The sequence below is a fragment of the Carassius carassius genome, chromosome 10 (genome assembly GCF_963082965.1).
Source record: "Carassius carassius chromosome 10, fCarCar2.1, whole genome shotgun sequence".
Lineage (NCBI taxonomy): Eukaryota > Metazoa > Chordata > Actinopteri > Cypriniformes > Cyprinidae > Carassius > Carassius carassius.
The window spans coordinates 32,455,366-32,469,588 of record NC_081764.1 but is presented as its reverse complement, the minus strand read 5'-3'; the positions used below and the strand labels follow the sequence as shown (position 1 = coordinate 32,469,588).

At 36.1% G+C, this 14,223-nt stretch overlaps 1 protein-coding gene across 2 annotated transcripts in view; it reads left to right on the top strand.

Annotated features, from left to right (window-relative positions):
- The window catches only part of LOC132152179 (neurobeachin-like protein 1), a 67,089-nt gene that overhangs the window by 50,356 nt on the left and 2,510 nt on the right, over positions 1-14,223 (top strand). For both annotated transcript variants that reach the window (XM_059560948.1, XM_059560947.1), the window contains 19 exons: positions 589-737; positions 814-947; positions 1,883-1,984; positions 2,071-2,166; positions 2,261-2,385; positions 3,196-3,336; positions 3,685-3,815; positions 4,522-4,631; positions 4,971-5,088; positions 6,571-6,668; positions 6,778-6,894; positions 6,974-7,063; positions 10,166-10,275; positions 10,362-10,534; positions 10,678-10,772; positions 10,961-11,077; positions 11,246-11,407; positions 11,500-11,648; positions 12,926-13,061. In XM_059560948.1, coding sequence (XP_059416931.1) covers positions 589-737; positions 814-947; positions 1,883-1,984; positions 2,071-2,166; positions 2,261-2,385; positions 3,196-3,336; positions 3,685-3,815; positions 4,522-4,631; positions 4,971-5,088; positions 6,571-6,668; positions 6,778-6,894; positions 6,974-7,063; positions 10,166-10,275; positions 10,362-10,534; positions 10,678-10,772; positions 10,961-11,077; positions 11,246-11,407; positions 11,500-11,648; positions 12,926-13,061 — 2,353 coding nt within the window. The remainder of the gene's footprint in view (positions 1-588; positions 738-813; positions 948-1,882; positions 1,985-2,070; positions 2,167-2,260; positions 2,386-3,195; positions 3,337-3,684; positions 3,816-4,521; positions 4,632-4,970; positions 5,089-6,570; positions 6,669-6,777; positions 6,895-6,973; positions 7,064-10,165; positions 10,276-10,361; positions 10,535-10,677; positions 10,773-10,960; positions 11,078-11,245; positions 11,408-11,499; positions 11,649-12,925; positions 13,062-14,223) is intronic.

The following is a 14,223-nucleotide window of genomic DNA, read 5'->3' as shown; positions in this document are numbered from 1 at the left end:
ATGTCTTTTTATCTTTTAAAGGTAAATTTAGATTTTAGTTAAAAGATTTGATAAAAATGATTTACGGCAAAGTCTGTTTATATTTTGACGTTTTCATGTCAAGGTGTTTTTCTGCATTATTACTAGACTGTTAAAGACTTTAGCTCAGTAAGAGTTATTATTATTTTTTATTGTTTTGAAAGAAGTCTCTTTTCCTCACCAAGGCTGCATTTACTTGATCAAAGCTACATAAAAAAAAAGAGTAATATCGTGACATATTTCAATTTAAAGCAACTGTTTTCCATATAAATATATAATTAAATGCAATTGTCTTCAGTGTCACGTGATCCTTCAGAAATCATAATGTGCTGATTTGATGCTTAAGAAACATTTCTGATTATTATCAATGTTGAAACCATTGCGCTGCTTCATATTTTTGTGTAAACCGCGATTTTTCAGGATTCTTCGATGAATAGAAAGTTCAAAAGAGCAGCATTTATTTGAAATAGTTTTGCTAAATTATGAATCTCTTTACTGTCGTTTTACTGCATCTTCACTGAACAAAAGTATCCCCTGTGCATGTGAACACACTCGCTGTGCTTCTCTTAGGGCTGATTCTGAAGAGGCGGGTCAGAAGGAGAAGCTGGTGATCTCTGAGGACTGTGAGCTGGTCACGGTGGTGGACGTCTATCCGGGTCGCCTGGAGCTCACCACACAACACATCTACTTCTACGACAGCAGCACGGAGAAAGAGGAGGGTGAGGAGAACGTGCTACAGAGGAATATGCAGCAGTGTATGAGGATAGAGATGAGACGGGTGTTCTGTGTTTTCAGGTGTAGGTCAGGACTTTAAATGGCCTCTGTCTCAGATCAGAGAGATTCACCTGCGCAGGTACAACCTCCGGCGCTCGGCTCTGGAGATCTTTCTCATCGACCAGACCAGCTACTTCTTGAACTTCAAGAAGGAGGTGGGGAATCTCTCAATCTCCTTGCTTCATAATCAGCTGATATTTGGTTTTTGTTTTGTTGTAATGTAAACACACTCATTGGGTCTCATGCACTAAGAATTGAAAAATTTAATTAAACTTTTCTGCTGAATTTGCAGTTGCTTTTATTTATATTTTGTAAGTCGCTTTGGAAAAAAGCTTATGATAAATGTACAGTAAATGTACATGAATTTGTTTTTAACCTGTTTTTTTTTTGGAATATTCTAAATGAGTGACAAACATTTGCAGCTATGTGATCTGTGCATACATGTAGTTTCAGTTATTCCTATATATATAATTTTTTTTTTGTATATTTAGAATAGCTCTTTGTGTGAAACATTATTGATTAATCATGATTTGAATTTTTGGCTTTTTTTAATTTCATCTATATAGTTACAATTAATTTTTCATTCAGTTTTAGTTTTAATACATCAAAATAAACTAAATGAAAATTATGTTGTATTATGTTTGAATTTTTTTTTTAAATATATTTTATTTTAAGTAACAAAAATTGTTGACTCGTTTATTCAGATTCTGCCAGAAAACATTTTGGATTATTTTATTATTTAATTTTTTTTTATCATATGGTAATTGAAAAAAAAAAAAATTAATGATTTTAACTGCTTTGTTTATGTGTTTGCTTGGTTTTAATTTTGTTTATGTATCTCTTGTATTATTCAACTCCATGTTTGCCATTTGAATATAACCTTAGATGCTGACATGGCAATACAAATAAAGAACTACTACTACAACAATTGTTTCATGCTTTTAGCTTTAGTTAACTATGATAACCCTATATTTCACATGCAGACATGTGTATATACACAGTTAGTGAATGAGACCGTTTTTATTTGTTAACCTTCCCACCTTCTTCATGTAGTCTCTCTCATGATTGGTTGTTTCTGTTTGATTGACAGGTGCGTAATAAAGTGTACAGTCGGATGCTGCTGCTGCGTTCTCTCTCTCTTCATGCCACTCACTCGCCGCAGGAGCTGCTGGAAGCTTCTGGACTCACACAGGTCACTGCACACACGAAGCATCTCTGTTTCACATCGAGTATATCACTGAAGGTTCAGAGCTGACTCTTCCTTCTCTCTCTCATCAGAAATGGGTGAACAGGGAGATCTCAAACTTTGACTACCTGATGCAGTTGAACACTATAGCAGGACGGACGTATAATGATCTGTCTCAGTATCCTGTGGTGAGTGCCCCTTCCACAGCCGCTCTGAGCTCTGTCTGAACCACACGTCAGCGCTCATTCACTTCCTGACTGATCTTTCTCTTGCTGATTTTAGTTCCCCTGGATCCTGTCGGATTATACGTCTGAGGAGCTGGATCTGTCCGATCCGCGGGTGTTCAGAGATCTCTCAAAACCTGTGGCCGTGCTGAACGAGAGGAACGCCAAAGCCGTCAGAGAGAAGTGTGTTTCTGTCCCCATCCTTTTAGTTTTATTCCAGTTTTAATTTGTAATAACAAGTGAGATGCCTACCTAGGCAACATTTTTAGTCATCATGGTCCTGCTCTGAAGGGTTTACCAAATAGTAGGCTGTGAAATTTCAGTTTTACAAAATAGCTTGAATTGGCTAAATCCTGATTATAATGCACTGTGACAAACTCATGGTGGAATCTTGATTATAAACTAAGATTGTTCAGCACTGAAAAGTTTCATTGAGCTAGAATTTATTTTAAAATACATTATTTCGTCTGTTATTTGTATTTACAGTGTTTGTATGTCATTAACTCATGCTAATAACAGACTATTGAAATCAACTTTAAGTCTTTTAAATTATTATTTTAGTATTATTTTTACTAAATATCTTGTTATACTATACTGTTATAATATTTATTGTATTTTATATTTTATATTTTTGTATGTTTTGAGTTTAATGTTTACTAATTTTATGTGCTGTTCCGTTTTGTTTGTTTTTTTGTTTCATTTTAGATAAAGTAATTTTAGTATTTCAGTTTGTTGTCAAGGCAACGTTTCAATTTCTTTTTCATTGTTTTTGTTTTTGTTTGTTTAGCTTTTTTCATCTAAGATTTATATTTTATTTCAGTTGCCAAAATTAGTTTTTAATAGTTTTAGTTTTAAACCCTAAACACGGGTCTCTTAGAAGGTAGCTTCCCGTTTAACAGTGAAGCAGTTCACAGGGTTTTGGAACAGAGTAAAGTTAGAATTGCTTTCGTGTTAGCAGTGAATGCAGCTGATTGTAAATGGTTTATTCTGCAGATATGAGAGTTTTGAAGACCCCACGGGCACCATAGACCGTTTCCACTACGGCACGCACTACTCAAACGCCGCTGGAGTCATGCATTACCTCATTCGAGTCGAACCCTTCACATCCCTGCACATCCAGCTGCAGAGCGGCAGGTAATGCTCGTCTGGGTTTTCTCTCACTAGCTTTCCTCTCTTTCTCTTGTGTCTTTCTATCAACCAAATCATAATGGTTTTTATTCATGCTGTAAAAAGAAATGGTTCCTGAAGTGAAATTCATTTAAAGGCTCTTTTTATAGGATTATTTCAGTTTTTCATGACCATTTTCTGACCCGAGTCTGCTTACGATTTCTTCAAGCAGATGACCTCTGTTATGATTGGCTATTGATTGATTGATATTTAAACATGGGCAATCATGTAAATGTGTTTAGTGCTGTTCTGTCACATCCTCACAAAATCCTGTTTTCATTATATGAATAAAGTTGGTCTGACTGTCTTTGGCAGGTTTGACTGTGCTGACCGTCAGTTTCACTCCATTCCTGGCACCTGGCAGACCCTCATGGACAATCCCAACGACGTCAAAGAGCTCATCCCAGAATTCTTTTACTTCCCAGAGTTCTTGGAGAACCAGAACGGTGAGCAGAGTGAAATAAAGAACAGTTGATGATTGAGCTGGAATAGGATAGAGCTTTTTGTGTTTGGGCTTCATGTAATAAACAGGAAACTTCTGTTTCTAAAAAAAATATCAAATGAGAGAAACTGAATAATTTCAAGCTGTTTCTATTCTGTTAGGGGTTCATCTGACCCACATGTTATGTTCAAATGTAATTTTTTATTTTTTTGGTTATGACTACTCTTTGCACACTCAGGTTCAAATAACCACATGCTAGTAAAATATTATCTAACATTATTTGTACTTGGTGTATTTATTAATATTTGTTAATTCCACTGATTTTTGTTATCTGGATCTCAAACCCTTGTGAGGGTAAAATAAGTTTCTCACAATGAGATCCAAAATCCTTTTTTTTGACTGTGAAACTCACCTAGATAAATTAACAGTGAATTTTCCTTAGGAAATTCAGAAGACGAGTCTTCTTTTAAGTAAACTTTCTGTGTTTCTGTAGTTGTTGTTTTCTTTTTTTTTTTTTGATATTTATTTGAGTTGATTTTTGGCACATTGCATGGAACCTAATGGGGGAGTCAATATGACCCCAACAAATTTTACAGCCTTTCTAAAAACACATCTGTGTCAAAACTTTGCAAGCAGCTTTATGACCATAAATCAGCAAAATCTCAAGTATCCAGTGTTTGATTGCGTCTCATTCTCTCTTATCGCTGTAGGATTTGACCTGGGTCGCTTGCAGATCTCTAAAGAGAGGGTGAATGATGTCATCCTGCCTAAATGGGCCAAATCCCCCGAGGACTTCATCTACAAGCACCGCAAAGCCCTGGTGAGCCCATCTCTGATGACCTCATCACAGCTCTTCCCCACTGACCTCAATACAGAGCGTCCAGGGAGGGATTTGTAATTGAATACAGGGGGGATCTATTTCTGTTCTTCTTCTCAATTCCTTTGCCACTTCTGTCCTATTAAAGCCTGAAGCAGTCAGAAATGGCTTCATGAAAGGTTAGAAAACTAGAACGACACAAGAGTCTTTCCCAGACTCCTCCTGGTGGCAGATTCCTCTCATGATGACTGACCGCCTCGGGTCTAAAGTTAGAGAAATACTGGTTTGGAAGTGTATTGTGTGGTTATTTCTTGATGTAGGTGATGTGGTTTCTGTGTTCAGGAATCAGAGTATGTGTCGGCCCATCTGCATGAATGGATCGATCTGATCTTCGGCTATAAACAGAGGGGCCCGGCTGCAGAGGAGGCCCTCAATGTCTTCTATTACTGCACATATGAAGGTACACTATGTCATGATGTGGCTGACATCCTTTGCTACCATACTTGAGGAACATTAATTTTGTATGACTTTTGCAAAGACTTAATATTACTACAAATACAGCTTATAAAATGTTTAAACTTTATTTTTCACTGCAAAAAAAAAAAAACTGTAAATAATATATATTTAGAAATAGTTGCATTGATCTAGCCATCGTAATAAAGGACCATCTGAGCACTAATACCACAATTACTGCGCTAGAACTGTACGTGCCACTATAGAAATAATTGAATAACATATGTTAAGAAATATTGTTGTGCCAAACCTAATTTAAACATTTAAGTTTCATTACATTGTAGATCTATAAACTGCCATTCTGTAAATATTAGTTAAATATTGTGGTATAATGTCCATTAAACTAGTGTTGTTATTATTAACTAAAGCGATTACATTTTAGTACACATTATTTGTTTAAGCAGAAATAAAAGAAAAACTAAATATTAAAAGAAAAACTCAAACTTGAAGAAAAAAAAATGAAATGTTGCTTTGCCAGTACTTTAGTAGAACTAAAGTTACTAAAACTAAATATGAAATATTTATGAATGATTGATTATTTGAAATGATGAAATGATTATTTTAGTGGTTAAATATTGTGGTAAATAACTGGTGTTTTATTGGAAACTAAAATAAAATAAAATAAATATTAAAAGCAAATTTAAACTTAAAAAAAAAATAAAAATAGAAATGTTTTGCCAGTATTTTAGTAGTAATAAAGTGACTAAAACTAAATCTGAAAAAAAAACAACAACAACAAAAAAACTGTTTATTACAGTAGTTAAATATTGTGGTAAATAATTTGTTTTTATTATAAACTAAAATGATTACTTTATTACACATTATTTGTTTATTTAAATAAAGCTGAAATATATATTAAATGAAAATGCGAACAAAAAAAAAATAGAAATGTTGCTTTAGGCAGTACTAGTACTAAAGTTTCCAAAAGTAAATCTGAAATGAAATAAAGCTAAATAGAAAAAAGAACTGAAACCCACATAACAAAGTGACTTAAACTCAGGCAAAACACAACAAATATTTAAATAAACTTTTATAAATAAATATTATAATAATATATTTATCTAAAATATTTATAAACACTATAATAATACAAAAAACGGTTTCATACATATCTGTGCTAGTTTTTTGTGGTCTCCATTTGTTTTAACATAATGGCAGTTTCAACTCATATCAGTATTTTATGTCTGCAATTTATTAATTTCATAAGTAGCCATGTAAAAAACAGGATAATGATGTCTCAGCCGATCATTATCACAAAAACTGAGCCTTTCAGGCTTCTAGAAGACTTCTCTCTCATATCAAGAGAGTCTTTATTACACTGTTGGGGTTTATTTTGAGATAATGGCTGGCTGACTCTTTATTATCACTGTGTTTATAGTGCAAATAGTTTTTATCTGCAGCTACATGAAACTGTCTGTGGTTGTTTTAGGGGCTGTTGATCTGGACGCTATCACAGATGAGAAGGAGAGGAAGGCTCTAGAAGGCATGATCAGTAACTTTGGGCAGACACCGTGCCAGTTACTGAAGGTACAGCACACACACAGTGTTAGAAGAATCTCGAATGGAGTTCAAAAAAATGACACAAACAGGAGAGAGTTTGCTGTTTGATCAGATGTTGTGTGTTAATGTGTTTTAGGAGCCCCATCCCGTGCGTCTCTCTCTGGAGGAGCTGGAGAAGAGGAGAACCCGTCTGGACTCCTGTCCTCTCAACATATTCGAGCACCTCACTGAGCTCAAATCCTTCTTCATTGAGGTGACTGAATTAGCAGTGCTTCATGTGTTTGTCCAGATGTTGTTCTGTGGACTGATGGAGTTTCGTCTCTGTGTTTTAGGGCATCAGTGATAATGTGCCGCTGGTTAAAGCCGTTGTCCCTAAGAACCAATCCCATTCTTTTATCTCACAGGGGAGTCCAGATACTCTGGTAAGTCTGGCCTTGATTAGTCAAGACTGGTTTAAAGACAAATGACATCAGAATAGACCCTATCTTTATTGATTTATTTTTATTTTTATTAATGTCCCTAGTCATATTGTTCATAATGCGATGGTGCACATTGTGATTTATTATATAAGCAAATATTTATATAATGTAAACAACTATAACATATATAAAATAATTATAAGGCCATCCTTAAAAATATTCTTGTTTGCCGTAACCCGACCGACCCTGTCAATTTAGCACCGACTCAAATTTATTTATTTTTTGCTTTTAGTCCGACCGACTTGCCGATTGTAAATTTGCGTTAAGACCGACCAATTTTTTTTTATCTTCAAATAACTAATACAAACACAATAAAATACTATTAATTATATTTAAGTAAGTATTGTAAATATATAAATTGCCTTGGCCTACATACAAATGAAGGCTATCTTGTTTAATAAAAAAAAAAAAAACCCGTGACGTCATCTGTGTTTACACGGATGTCACACTGTGGCCTGTGCGTTCGCTTCGTCTCAGACTCTCACTCACTGTCAGAGTCAACGGTTCGTGCTTGGTAATGATGGCTGCGGCTGCAGTAAACTAAATGTTCGCGGTCACTGTTCAAAGTCATACGGGTTCAGGCACCATAATACATCTAAAACATTCATTAAAACAGCTCGACACCGCTTTAACTTGGCACAAAGTTCTGGAAAAACTGTGCCCAGATCTTTTCCCATCCCTTCTCCTTTCTAGTCTAAAACCGTGACCGTGTCGACTGTCACTTTATGTTCGAAAATCTATTGCACGAATCAACCAACCCAAGTTTCGAAAACGAAAATAAGAATATGATTTTAACGACCTTCTCTCGGAGCGCGTCCAGGTTTTTTTTTTTTTTTTGAACAGGCGTCACACAGCAACTGCAGCTTCGGACAAACACGCATAACAGCAAATAATACTTCTGCACTATGTTTCTCTTTTTACAACAGAAATGTGAATTCAGCCGGTATTCAGTCTCATACAGTTTCAGGCTTGAATCGCCTAGGGCTGTCAAAATAGCTGAAAAAACTAAATTCGAATTTTTTTACTTAAATATGATCAAAATTCGAATTGTATTCGAATTTTAAATGCATAATTTCAGTTAGGGTGAAGAAAAGCTTTTTGCTTCTCTTCTGAGGCTCAAGATATATGCAAAATATTACTGCATGTTTATTCAAAGCATTAGAATACATGACTGTGAAAAAAAAATAATATTTAAAATGATGTTTATGAACCAATTATTATTAATTAAGTTGCTTAAAGAACTATAAACAAAACAGCATCATGTATGCATGCATTGTTAAATAAACAAAAAGGGCGGAAAACCAGTCACACAGGATACATTTTTTCATTTAAAAACATGAGATGCGCGAAATATGCGTTCTGTGTGAACGGCTTGGTTTCATTTTTGATGTAAAAAAGATCTTCTCCACATTGATTTTTTTTTTTAAGTGGCTTCAACTGGATAGGCTAACATAACCTTATAATGCAATGACACATATATTGTCATCGCATCTCGTGCGCGTACACGAGGTGAAAGATGAGAAAGCAGATACTGCGTGTCGAGCTCGTCCGCCTTTGAAAGTTGTGTGACACAGCTGTGCGCGCGGCGAGATGGAATTGAACACGTACCGGGGCTCATAAGGCAGCTTCCTTAATGCACACCTAAAATTCATATGCGCATTCGAATGTGGATTTTTATTTTAAATTCGACGAATATTCGCAAAAATATTTTTTTTGATAGCCTAAGAAAATCGCCTATGGGATTTTTTGTTGAAGCCTGCAGTAAATGTAAATGTTGAAGCCTGCAGTAAATGTTTTGCATTATGGCAGTCTGCTTATTGTTTTTCGAAAATGTTGCACTCCTGTTTGTCATTTTGCACGTAACTTCACGCCAATAAATCATCAGAAATATTGGTCTTTACCAATATATTGAATATTTACATTCCCCCTGCCTGTTGTCCGTGGATTTACCTATATTTGGTGTTATTTGCCGTATAAAACTTTAGACATGCAAAATCGATTTTACAATCTATTCAATGAACACTCGTCACTCAAATCAAAAGATTTTTTTCACAAAAGTGACAACCCAAGAAAGCAAAGTAAACGTTCTCTCATTTGTAGGTTGCATTGATACGTAGAGTTGGATGCAAGTAAAACAGTACCTCATTTTTTTTCTCACCTGAAATTCATGCAATAAACACGTTTTTGACAAAGATTTTAATTTGTTTGTGGTCTATGTAGCCTGCATCAAAATGAGGTTTGCAATGATGCGCCCGAAGGCATGGGTTGAAGACCCAGTCAGTGACGTCACGATATGCTAATTTGTTTAAATTCATACCGACGTCATCACCATCACAAAAATATACTTTTTTTTTTACATTGAAACTTGAAAAAAAAATATAGACCGACCTACCGACCCTTTTTTAAAAAAACATTACTGTTACTGCAAACCAAAATATTTTTAAGGATGGCCTAATATAAGATTTGTATTCATATGATTTACAATGTAATAAGTGAGATAATAATACACATTACTGACCACTCAGGTTTTTTATTAATGTCCCTGGGCATAATTGATCAATGCACATTGTATTAAATTATACATATAGACTAATTTTAAATAAATACATAATTCTAAAAAAGATTTGCATTTAATGATTTTATAAGCACCCATGTGATGTCCCTGGTCCTATAATATGTGCACAGTATGATAAAATATAAAAATAGAACATTATAGAAAATAATAACATTTATTTAAATATTAAATATATAAAATAATTTAGACTCAAATCATTTTAAACAAATAATAAATGAAATACAGTTATTTGAGTTTATTTATTTGGTAAGCAGCCTTTTAATATTTATAAATATAAAATATATAACATAATTTTGATAATGTATCGTCATGATCCCAGGGTTTATTTTACAGTAATAGCATGGCTTTGCATAATTCCTTAATTACAAATAAATGCATTCTAAAAGCCATTTTACAGTGTCTTTAATGCTCTCTGAGGTTTCTGGCTGTTCTGAAATCTTTGATATTCTCATATATAATGTGTTATCAAGGTAACGCTGAGCCAGAACTGCTTGATGGGAACTCACGGCTGGCTGCCCTACGACAGGAACATATCCAACTACTTCACCTTCATCAAAGACCCAACTGTAGCCGGTGTAAAGTGAGTCTCTCTCACCAATGTTAACATCTTCCTGTTGATAGCTGCCCTGCACTTCCTTTAAAAGAACCAACACGCTCTCTCTGTAGGACTCAGAGGTTTCTAGCAGGGCCGTTCTCTCCAGGGGTTGAAGTCACAGCTCAGCTGTTTGTTGTGTCTCATGACGGGAAGTTGCTCTTCAGTGGAGGCCACTGGGACAACAGTCTGAGAGTGACATCACTTGTCAAGGGCAAAACAGTGGGGCAGCACATCCGCCACATGGGTAATTGAAACGACGCTTCTTCCTCATGAATAGGCCCATCCAGATTGTTCTGTATGATCTAAATTTAACCTTGAATTGCAGGAAACAAATCTGCTCACTTTGGAAATTTGTGTGTGTGTGTCTATATTTTTCTGTCCCGGCAGACATCGTAACGTGCCTGGCCACAGATCACTTTGGGATTCACCTGATCTCTGGCTCTAGAGACACCACCTGTATGGTGTGGCAGGTGCTACAGCAGGTATTTTCTGTTCTCTTGGAAAAGTCTTCAAACTTAAAATAACTGGTATTTATTTAAATATATGTTAAAATATAATTTATTCCTGTGATCAAAACTGAATTTTCAGCATCATTCCTCCAGTCTTCAGTGTCACATGATCTTCAGAAATCATTCTGATATGCTGAACTAAACTTGTTCTGTTTTCGTAGGGTGGTGCTCCGGTGGGTCTTTCCCATAAGCCAGTGCAGGTGTTGTATGGACACACAGATGAAGTTGTGAGTGTGTCTATCAGTACAGAGCTGGACATGGCGGTCTCTGGATCACGGGTAAGACTCCGCTCTCTCACAGTCACTCAGAAACACTGTCTAGTTCTCATTGTGCCTCATTTGAAATAAAAACGGTTAGCCAATCGTGGCTCATTTACATACAGAATTCTCAACGGGTTCAAAGATGTTTGAAATGTGAATGTAATCAGCAGTTTGTGTGTGTCACAGGATGGGACGGTGATCATTCACACTGTTCGCAGGGGTCAGTACATGCGCTCTCTGCGGTCGCCGTGTGAGAGCTCTCTGCCCGTGTCCATCATGCACCTGGCTGTGTCCTGGGAGGGACATCTAGTGGTGCACACCTGTGTCGAGGGCAAAGCCACACTGAAGGTATCAAACACACGATTCAGTTCCCCTTCTCTGCACACATTTCTGTCCCCTTGTAATCCGAGCCTCTTCGTGTTGTGTGTGTGTGTGTTCAGGATAAGAACGCCCTGCACCTGTACTCTGTGAACGGGAAGCACCTGTGCAGCGCTCCTCTGAAGGAGCAGGTGACAGACATGTGTGTTTCAGGAGAACATGTCATCATCGGCAGCGAGCAGGGGTTCCTGTCTGTCAGAGATCTCTACAGGTAAACCTGGAGACCACAATCTGCTGCTTTTCCATATTATAACATGCATCAGAAAGATGACATTTTCTGGAAGAAGAATCATATCTAGAGAGCAGAGCATCAGTAATACTATACAATGCAACGGGGCCACTTCTTCACCAGCCGTGATTCTGGACGCGTTATTTCCATAAATGTTTAAATTGAAAAGTTTTAAACCATGAAATAAACCAACCAGCTACAAGGTGAATCACATCAAAAACTTTGATTTAAAGCAAACAAGCATTAGAAAATCAGAGAAAAAGACAAAGGTACAAGAAGACTGTGATATTAAAAATTTAAAAATTATATATTTTATTTATTGCGAAATACATAGATGTTTGAGAGCATAGGAGAGAGGATGGAAACGGGTGGGCACTAAAGAGCGTTTTTTCCCCCTATGTTTATTACATATATACAAACAATATCTTCTCTATTTATAAGATACTGTATGTAAATACACACACAAGTATTTAAGTAGTCTGAGAAAATTGGAGACTTGACTCTATTTAGTCATTTGCAGTGCTTATGGCAGTGAGTTGATGGTAATGTGTTCTTTTGGGATGAGTTATCTTCTTATTACAATTCTCTGATGTTGATTATGTACATAGAACAATGTATTTTATTTTTAATGCAAAATATCCACATGAATACAAATATTTGAGTAGTTTGAAAGCATAGGAGACTGACTGCACCATTCTCAGTGCTTCATGGCAGTGGTTGGGCACTAAAGATTTTGGACATGATTTGCTTATCATGATTCTCTGATTTCTTGGCAGAATAAAAATCTCACCAGGAATTCTGCTGTTAAACACCATTATTTAAAAAATAAGTTGCAAAAGTAGCACAAGCATATTCCCATCGACTAACCGCTCATAGCAGCTCACAACATCTGAAGTACATTTTACCCTAATGAGAAAATTAATGGAATTTTTACATCCGGCACTCAACTATCGCACTCTATTAAAGGAATAGTTTGCCCCAAAATAAAAATTCTCTCACCATTTACTCACACTCAAATTGTTCAAAATCTGTATGGATATGGAAAATATACAATGGACGTCAATGGGGACCTGAAACTGTTTGGTTACCAACATTCTTCACAATAACAAAAAAAAGACAAATTTGAGTCAACTATCCCTTTAAGGATGCTTAAGGATTTTTATCGTTGCATTTTATGACGATGTTGTCAGATTGTAAGGATGCAGGTCTGTTTCTTGCACCTGATCCTAACACGCTCTCTCTCTCTGTTATCATGGCAGCCTGGCTCTGTGTGTGTCACCCATGGCGATGCGGGTGCCCATCCGCTGTGTGTCGGTGACCAAGGAGCAGTCTCATGTTCTGGTGGGACTCGATGATGGCAAGCTGATCGTGGTGGGCGTGGGGAAACCTGCGGAGGTAAAAAACTCCTTCAGGAACTACATCACCCAGAGGATGGAGGGCTCGCCTCTCATGAACACGCTGCGTGTGCGATCGCCCGCACGCCTGCTGCATCTCAGAGAACAGAACACGTTCAGCCCCGACATCATCTGAGAGAAATACATACACACTTACCAGATACATAACATCAATTTCACACGTTTACCTAGCTATCGAAGTGGAGACTATAGTTTAATCCGAACCTAAAACCATTACTCTTCCTCTTAAAGAATAGATAAAAAAAAATATTAATTATTTATTAATCATTTATTTTTTTTGAAGACATGCCCAAAGTAGTATTGTCAGATTTAGACTTCAGAAAGACATTTTTCAGAGGTTTGTTCTCAAATTATTAATAAACAAACAATACACAAATTAACATCGTAATAACATAACAATGCATTGATACTGTTGCCAATGATTTTTATCTTGAGCATGTGTGTAATCAGTGGTGATTGTGGGAAGTGCAGTAGTTGATATTGGTTTTGGTTTTCTCTTAGCAGTTGTAGAGAGTCGTAACCAAACCAAACCACCCGTCACGTTAATACTAACACTGCTAGTAATAATACCATATAACAATATTAAGAATAAATAACTTGTAGTGTCATTCTAGATTAGTTGTAAAAATGTTTTGATGGTTTTCTTCTTTTTGGTTTTGTTTTGTTTACAAGAAAAACATTTTTCAATGTGACCGAATGCATAGGTATACATGCCAAACACTGAAGCTATTATTTTTATATTCCAAACAATGCAAACCGTTCTCAAGGATTTTCTCTTTAATATCACTAGCTTGAATAGCAGCATTTGGGTTTCTACATTATTATTATTATTATTAGTGTTCCTGTAGCTCAACTGGTAGAGCATTGTGTTAGCAAGCAAGCAAGCAAGCGTGCGCAAGGTTGGGGGTTCGATTCCCTGGGAACACATGATAGGTTAATATTGATAGCCTGAATGCACTGTAAGTAGCTTTGGATAAAAGCGTCTGCTAAATGCATACATTTACATTAGTTGAATTAATATGGAATATACAGCGTGAAACATTCTCTACACAAGTACACACGCTTCTAGCTATGCAAGCTCAATTTCACACATCAGTGTTTTCCGAAATGTGAAGTAACTGATGCTGGATTATTAATTGTAT